This window comes from Mandrillus leucophaeus, unplaced genomic scaffold (assembly GCF_000951045.1).
Source record: "Mandrillus leucophaeus isolate KB7577 unplaced genomic scaffold, Mleu.le_1.0 Scaffold343, whole genome shotgun sequence".
NCBI lineage: Eukaryota > Metazoa > Chordata > Mammalia > Primates > Cercopithecidae > Mandrillus > Mandrillus leucophaeus.
In genome coordinates, this window is record NW_012103621.1 from 875,640 (window position 1) to 883,991 (window position 8,352).

General features: G+C 47.5%; 1 protein-coding gene across 1 annotated transcript in view; it reads right to left on the bottom strand.

Annotated features, from left to right (window-relative positions):
* Nucleotides 1-3,377: 3,377 nt before the first annotated feature.
* Nucleotides 3,378-8,352, bottom strand: part of MRPS15 (mitochondrial ribosomal protein S15) — a 10,213-nt gene continuing 5,238 nt past the window's right edge. Inside the window, exons 6-8 of the mRNA XM_011989015.1 lie at nucleotides 5,940-5,998; nucleotides 3,849-4,040; nucleotides 3,378-3,584 (exon numbers count right to left, since the gene is read on the bottom strand). Of these exons, the coding sequence (XP_011844405.1) occupies nucleotides 3,447-3,584; nucleotides 3,849-4,040; nucleotides 5,940-5,998 (389 nt within the window). The 3' untranslated portion in view covers nucleotides 3,378-3,446. The remainder of the gene's footprint in view (nucleotides 3,585-3,848; nucleotides 4,041-5,939; nucleotides 5,999-8,352) is intronic.

The window sequence follows — 8,352 nt, forward strand, 5'->3', positions numbered from 1 at the left end:
GGTTGGAATGCAGTGGCACCCTGGTGGCTCACTGCAACCTAAAACTCCTGGCCTCAAGTGATTCTCCCACCTCAGACTCCTTAGTTGTTGGGATTTCAGGTTACAGCCACTATACCCGGCCAACTACCTTTTTAGAGCCATCTCTTGCACCTGGCCACCTCCTCGCCCCCAGTCCAGTTGAACTCATCAGCAGGCTGCCTCTTCCTCATAACCACACCACTGGAAAGTCTTGCCCTGCCATAACTGAGCTCAAGTCCTTCCTATATTAACATTCTCCTTCCATCTCATATCCCTGCTAGTCTGTTTTCCTTCCTTTCCTTCCCAGTGAAGTGTTTTGAACGAGTTGACAACACTCACAACTGGAACTTCCTTAACATCCTCACTCCCCACCTCATTGCAACTGGTATTATGCTCCCTGAACCTCACTGAAACTGCTTCACCATGAATACTTTTTGGTCCTCCCTTAACTGATATCTCAGCATCAGGATTATACAGTATCCCATTGCTGGCGGCCCAGGGCTTTGTTTAATTTGGTTATTTTGCCTGCTCTGTGCTCTGTTTTAAAAGGGAATACAGGCCAGGTGCAGTGGCTCACGCCTGTAATCCCTGCACTTTGGGAGGCCAAGGCCGGCGGATCACTTGAGGTCAGGAGTTCAAGACAGGAGTTCAAGACTAGCCTGGCTAACATGGTGAAACACCGTCTCTACTTTGCCAGGTGTGGTGGCGCACACCTGTAAACCTAGCTACTGTGGAGGCTGAGGCAGGAGAATTGCTTGAACGTGGGATGGGGAGGTTGCAGTGAGCCGAGATTGCACAACTGCACTCCAGGCTGGAGGATAGAGCAAAAACTCTGTCTCAAAAAAATAAAAATAAATAAATAAAAGGGAATACAACTAGGATAGGAATGTAATAAACACCGTAGCATCATTACTTCATGTTAGGCCTTCATGCATTTTTGTTACCTGCCTTGCTCCTAAAAGCATTTGAGTTTGCTATAGTGTAGACGCTTCCCTTTGCTTCTCAGACCTTTTTCTTGGTCCCTAAGCAGTGTGGTATAGTGAACAGGATATAGGCTCTGGAGTAAAGACAGAGCCAGCTTTGAATCCTAGACCTTTCTCTTCCCAGCTATAGGAATTTGGACAAGTTACCTAACCTCTCTGAGTCTCAGTTCTCTCATGACTCATCTCTCATGGATAAAATGAGGATAATTAGCCAGCGTGCAGAGTAAAGGTGGCTGTGAATATTAGATAATGTGCTTAAGGCAGCAGTTAAAACAATGCCTTTTGACCAGATGCAGCGGCTCACACTTGTAATCCCAGCACTCTGGGAAGCCAAGGCATTTGGGAGGCCAAGGATTGCTTGAGGCCAGGAGTTTGGGTAACCTGGGCAACATAGTGAGACCCTGTCTTTACAAAAAAATAAAAAAATTAGCCGAGCGCAGTTAGCTTACACCTATAGTCCTGGCTACTTAGGAGGAGGCAAGAGGATTGCTTGAGCCCAAGAATTTGAAGTTAGTGAACTATGATCGCTACTGTACTGCAGTCGGGGCAACAGAGCAAGAGCCTGTCTCCAAAAAAACAACCAGCCAAACCAACAGAAACACACAAATGCCTTTGTAGTAGGGCCTGATCCATTAAAACGTGTTCCTTTTGCTTTCCTTTCCCTGGGCTAGCCCCCTTAACTGTTAGCACCTGGCCCTCTGACACAGTACCTCCAAGCAGCTGTGGCCACTTGGAAGTCCTGCCCCATTAAAGGCCTTCCCTACAATTCCTGGAAGTGATATCTGAATAGTGGATCTTCAGTTCTGAGCCTCTCATTTCTGCTTCTGCAGACACCCAGGCTCTGTTCTACCCCTACTTCACCTTCTCCTCCAGCTCAGCTGCTCCTTCTTAGGCTAAGCTCTCAGGGATCATCCTTCTCATCCAGACATGGCCCTTTTTTCTTATACACTCCATCCCTGTACAGTTTCACTTATACCCATGGGTTCAACCACCCAACAACTCGCAAACCAGTCCAGACCTCTCTACTGAGTCCTAGATCTAATCTTCCAACTACTCTTTGGATAGCACTTTAACACACCTTTCTCCTTTTGGCTTTCCTCAGTGGCTTCCCTTCCCAGAGTGAGGTCCAACATATTTCTCCAGTGTTATGGGCCGAATGTGTCCCCCACCAAATTCATATGTTGAAGCCCTAACTCCAATGTTACAGTATTTAGAGATGGGGCTTCTCAGAGTTAACTAGGGTTAGATAAGGTCATGAGTACAGCCCTCATGACGGGATCAGTGGCCTTGTAAGAGGGTGAGCTCTCCCCAGTGCATGGACCAAGGGAAAGGCCATGTGATGACATTGAGAAGGTGGCCTTTCCAAGCTAGGAAGAGTCCTCACCTGAAATTGAATTGGCTGGTACTCTGATCTTAGAATCCCCGGTCTCCAGAACGGTGAAAAAATGAACTCGATAAAAATCCTCTGAAGTCACCTGTAGTATTTTGTTATGGCAGGCTGAGACACCCAGAAAGCTCTACATCACCTGGTATTTACCCACCCCTCTGATCTTATGTCTTCTATTCTCTTTGTTCTGTTTTAGACACACTGTCTTCCTTAGGTTCTTCAGACATACCAAGCATGCTCAGGCTTCAAGGCGTTGGCACTTAACTGGTATAAATGGATGGGCTTTATGGGGAAGAGGTTATCCGTAACTCCCTAGAATTTATAAGCAATGCTTTGCATATGTACAGTTTCCTGGGGATAGGACTTGTAGTTTTGATCAGATTCTCTATGTGAACACTGATATCCCCCAGCCCCAGTACACTGCTGTGATCTCTCCTCCTACCTTCCACACAGCTGTTGCTTAACTATCTAAAACACAGACGTGTTACTACCATCACTCCTTCAGTTTTAAAACTTGAACTGTCTCCTCACTTCCTAGTGGACAGTGTACAATCTTCTCAGCTTACCATATAAAGCCTCTCACACCTCAGCTTCAGCTTACCTTTCAAGGTTTATTTCTCATTCTCCCCGTTCTCTGAATACAGCATGTCTCTCTAGACTTCCTTGCCTTTGTACTTGCAATTCCTTCTGCCCAGGAGGCCTTCCCTTTCTGTCTCTATATAGTGAACTCCTACTCATCCTTTAGGACCCAGTCCAGAAGGCAGCTCCTACAGCAGTTCTTCCCACCCAGCCGGCCACACTTCCATTTTGCTATCACGTGCTCTGTCTTGCCTCACTGACACACGTCACCTGGATGACAGGTACTTGTTTGTATGAGTATGTGGGAAGCATGTCATGAGTGTGTGTCCTCTGGTGGGTGAGGCAGGGACTCTGCCTCAGACAACTCTGGGATCTCAGAGCTGAATGAAAGAATAAATTCCTCCTCCTCCTCAGGCCAAAAAGAGGCCCATCATCTCTCCTATCATTCTTCAAGACAGACAGAAATGATTAAACAGAATTTATTGGCTGTCTTTGAGTGTCTCTGGTCCAGTGCTGGCAGGGCTGTCTGGGCTCCTCTGCTTTGCTTGTTTTTGGGCTGCTGCTGCAGCCTTTAAGGCTCTTTTTTCCTTCTTCAGCTTTTGAGTCTCCTGGAAAACCTGGGGGTGAAAAGGGGCAGAAAAAGACCTTGTAATCCTGTGCAAAACCTCAGACTTGGAACAGGTGGGGTGGGAACTATCTCCCCCAGATGGTAACCCCAGCCTTTCTCCATGGGGTTGGTGGCCTCCTGTGACCTCCCTGGATCCATTCCAGGGCCTGGGACCAGTTCCATGCCTCTAACAGAAACAGATGACCCCTCCCGTCTGCTTCCTCCATCCCAGTTCCTGAGTGGGGCCAAGCAAAGCAGCAATTCTGACTCATACCCGAATGCACAGAGCCTTCTTGGTCACGAATCGGCGGTGGGCTCTTCGGTAATACAGCGGGGGGAAGGTGTACTCAATCCCCAGCTCCCTGCAGATCTTCTCAAAGACATCATAGTTGGTGTTACGGAGGTTTTTGAGCATCTTTTTCCTCTGGTCAATGCTCATCAGCAGATAGCGTTTGTGGGCTTTGTCCTGTAAGAGATTCGCATTACTTTTAGTATTATATAAGTGTTACTATTGTTTACATTAACAAACAATGGTCATTTTATCATTTCATTGAAATTTCTCAGTAATCTTATGCAAATATTAAGCAATTCTGAGGGAGGTATTGTCATGTTATTCCCATTTTACAGATGAGAAAACAAAGGTTTAAAGATGTGATCTGATTCACAAAAGGTCCTTAGAACTGTGAGTGCTGAGATAGGGTCTTGAATCTCTATCTATTGGTCTGACTTCAAATCTCATGCTCTTTCTCCTACACCACCCACTCAGACTCTCCACAGCTTAGCAAACTGTCAGCTGGGGTAGAGAGGAGGGGAGGCCTTGTGCTCTTCCTGGAAATGCCTACCCACAGCTGGCTGCTGCCCTGTGAGGGACTTCTGCAACAGGACTGCTGTTCCACACCCCAAATAAGCGAAACTGTGATCTCTAAGAAGCAGGCTCCAGGGAACACTGAAGTGCCAGGCATGGTGCTGGACTAGTCTGTATTCACAATCATGTGTTTATTAAAAATAACAGCATTGGCCGGGCGCGGTGGCTCAGGCCTGTAATCCCAGCACTTTGGGAGGTGAGGCAGGTGGATCACGAGGTCAGGAGATTGAGACCATCCTGGCTAACACGGTGAAACCCCGTCTCTACAAAAAATTAGCCGGGTGTGGTGGTGGGCGCCTGTACTTCCAGCTACTCAGGAGGTTAAGGCAGGAGAATGGCATGAACCTGGGAGGCGGAGCTTGCAGTGAGCCGAGATGGCACCACTGCACTCCAACCTGGGCGGCAGAGTGAGACTCTTTTTTTTTTGAGGTCTCAAAAAAAAAAAAGAAAAAGAAAAAAGAAAAAGAAAATAACAACATTTGCCTAATTACAGCAGCTTTGTGCCAGACACTGTGCTGAGATATGGTATAATGGTTAAGAATATGGCTGGGGACGGTGGCTCACGCCTGTAATCCCAGCACTTCGGGAGGCTGAGGCGGGCAAATCATGAGGTCAGGAGATCGGGACTATTCTGGCTAACAGGTGAAACTCTATCTCTACTAACAATACAAAAAATTAGCTCGGCGTGGTAGCACGTGCCTGTGGTCCCAGCTACTCAGGAGGCTGAGACAGGAGAATTGCTTGAACCTGGGAGGCGGAGGTTGCAGTGAGCCGAGATCGCACCACTACACTCCAGCCTGGGTGACAGAGCGCGGCTCCGTCTCAAAAAAAAAGAATATGAGCCTCGGAGCAAAACTGCCTTGTTTCAAGGTCTCAGCACATCACCTCCCAGCGGGTCTACCTTGAGGAATAACTTAATCACTCCATGACTAGATTATTCCTCATTAAGACGGGAAAGAAAGATAGTCATGAGAGTCAAAGAAGAAGATGCATGCATGTGAAGTATTTAGCACAGGGCCTAAAGACTTTATATGCATCACATTGGCTATTACTATTATTTCACATAATCCTTGCAATCCTGTGAGCAGGTATTCGTATGATCTCCATCTTACTGAAAAGAGAACTGAGGCTGAGACCTGGCTAACATCACACAGCTAGTTAAGTGCAAGTGGCAGAGCTGGGATTTGAACCCAGGGCAATCTGACTCCATTCGTGCATTCAACAAATATTTACTGAGCACTCAGCATGTGCCAGACATAGTGAACATGCTCTAAAGTTTGTGTTCTTAACTGCTGGTGACACTCAGCATGGTCTTGTAAGGCTCCAAGTCCTCTGAAGGCAGGAGGGAAGCATTTTTCCCACAGGAGCTGAGGGGTGGGCACTCTGGTGCTACAGCCCACTGGCTTCTAAGCCTCCTTCTCTGGACCCAGAGCCCTTCCCCTCCAGACCCCTTTCCCCCAGGCTGCTGCTGTTTAACTGCGAATGACGCCCAGAGTTTACCTTTCGATGTTTCTGCATGTGTTCTTCATAACTGCGGATCTTGACGGACAAGGCAACAACTGAAACCACAAACCACAGAGGATGAGAGTTGGGCACAGAGGAAGGAAGGGCCCAGGCCTGGGTTACATTTTAAGAACTCAAGGAATAACAATCACCAATGCTCTGTACAGCTCTCTATAAATCCCAAAGCACTCTGAATTTCAAGATTTCAAAGGCTTATCTTAGATGTTACCTTTCCTTTAAAAAGCAAAATCCAAGGAAGGGACATCCCTTAATATTATAAAGATATCATCCAAAAATCATAGCAAATAGCATTTTTTTTTTTTTTTTGAGATGGAGTCTCGCTGTGTTGCCCAGGCTGGAGTGCAGTGGTGCGATCTCGACTCACTGCAACCTCTGCCTCTCAGGTTTAGGCGATTTTCTTGCCTCAGCCTCTAGAGCAGCTGAGATTACAGGCGCCCGCCACCAGGCATGGCTAACTTTTGTATTTTTGGTAGAGACGGGGTTTCACCATGTTGGCCAGGCTGGTCTCAACTCCTGAATTCAAGTGATCCACCTGCCTCGGCCTCCCAAAGTGATGGGATTACAGGTGTGCGCCACCATGCCCAGCTGCAAACAGCATTCTTAATGGTAAGACTAGCCATTCAATTAAGGAATTAGACTAGGATACAATGCTATCATGGTTAACAATTCAACATTGTTCTAGAGGTCCAAGCCAATGCAGTAAAGTACTTTGGCACAAATAAGATTCTAAAACTGTCACGGGTCTACTCCTTGCCTCTCCCCTTCCTGCTGCCACCTTTATCTCCATGCTTTGACTAATGAATTTTCAGAATTATCAGCTCCCACTTGTCTCTCAAGAACCCAGGATATCCTTCGTTCAGGCATTCTCTTGTTTAATTTACCCCCTGTACTGCAAAGATGGGAGCAAAAGCAGAAGCTGGCCCCAAAAGAGGCTGCACGACAGCAGGCCCTTCCCAGTACACATATTGAGTTCTGGGAGCACTGCAGAAAGTGCAGTGGGAACCCTGACTCTGACCACATGGCTCCATCACAGCAACTTAGGTGTAGAGTAGAATAACACAGAAAGATGGGCCTTGGTTCCTGAGGGGTTCTCTAGAGCAGACACTATGCTAGAAGCAACTGGCATTCAGAAAACTGACTATTAATGGAAAGGCAGAAGTGACACCTGTGGGCTTGGTGTGGTGGTCATGCCTATAATCCCAGCACTTCGGGAGGCTGACGTGGGTGAACTGCTTGAGCTCAGGAGTTTGAGATCAGCCTGGGCACAGGAGTTTGAGATCAGCCTGGGCAATATGGGGAAATCCTGTCTCTACCAAAATCATAAAAATTAGCTTGACATGGTCGTGCACGTCTTTGGTCCCAGCTACTCGGGAGCCTGAGGTAGGAGAATTGCTGAGCCCCAGAAGTCGAGCTGTAGTGAGCCATGCTCACGCCTGCCACTGCACTCCAGCCTGAGTGACAGAGCGAGACCCAGACTCAAAAACAAAAAAAAGAATCAAAACCTGTGCTTAAAGAGGACCCCAGTAACCACCTTGCCAGTCCAGGCCATTTGTTCCTGCCAACCTGGGGATTTCAGTAGTGATAATGCAGAAACAGGTGAGGAAAGATAAGCAGGCCTTTTGTGGCTGAGCTGGTCCCTAGCCCAGGGCTTCAGCAGGGCAAGGGAGGCTGAAACTCATCTTCTCAAAAGGGGCTTTGGAGGACCCTGGAGTCCAGTTCTCAGTGGGGTTTTAGTATCCAAGATGAACTCACCAGACTTTAATCCCTGGCACAGGAAGAAGAAAAGAATGAAGGCAGGAGGGTGGAAGAGGAGGAGGTGGCTATAATATAGGCCAATAGCAAAGGAAAGTGGGCAGACCCTCTGCAGGTCCACTAGTCTACCTCAGTGGGCAATGAAGAGAAACTGCACCCAACGAGAGAGGGAAATGGTGGCACTTTTCACTCACATCTAATGAGGACTACTGCCAGTTCCAGCCTGAACCAAAGTAGGAACATTATTCCCTTGGGAATGCAAAATGGTGTCTGTCTGGCACATGAGGGTTCAGTAAATGTTAGTCTTACTATTATTTTTTTATATTTTTGAGACTGAGTCTCGCTCTGTTGCCCAGGCTGGAGTGCGGTGGCGAGATCTCGGCTCACTGCAAGCTCCACCTCCTGGATTCATGCCATTCTCCTCCTTCAGCCTCCTGGGTAGCTGGGACTACAGGCGCCCCCCACCATGCCTGGCTAATTTTTTGTATTTTTTTGTTTTGTTTTTTAATTTATATATTTGTTTATTTATTTGAGATGGAGTCTTGCTCTGTCGCCCAGGCTGGAGTGCAGTGGTGTGATCTTGGCTCACTGCAAGCTCCGCCTCCTGGGTTCAGGCCATTCTCCTGCCTCAGCCTCC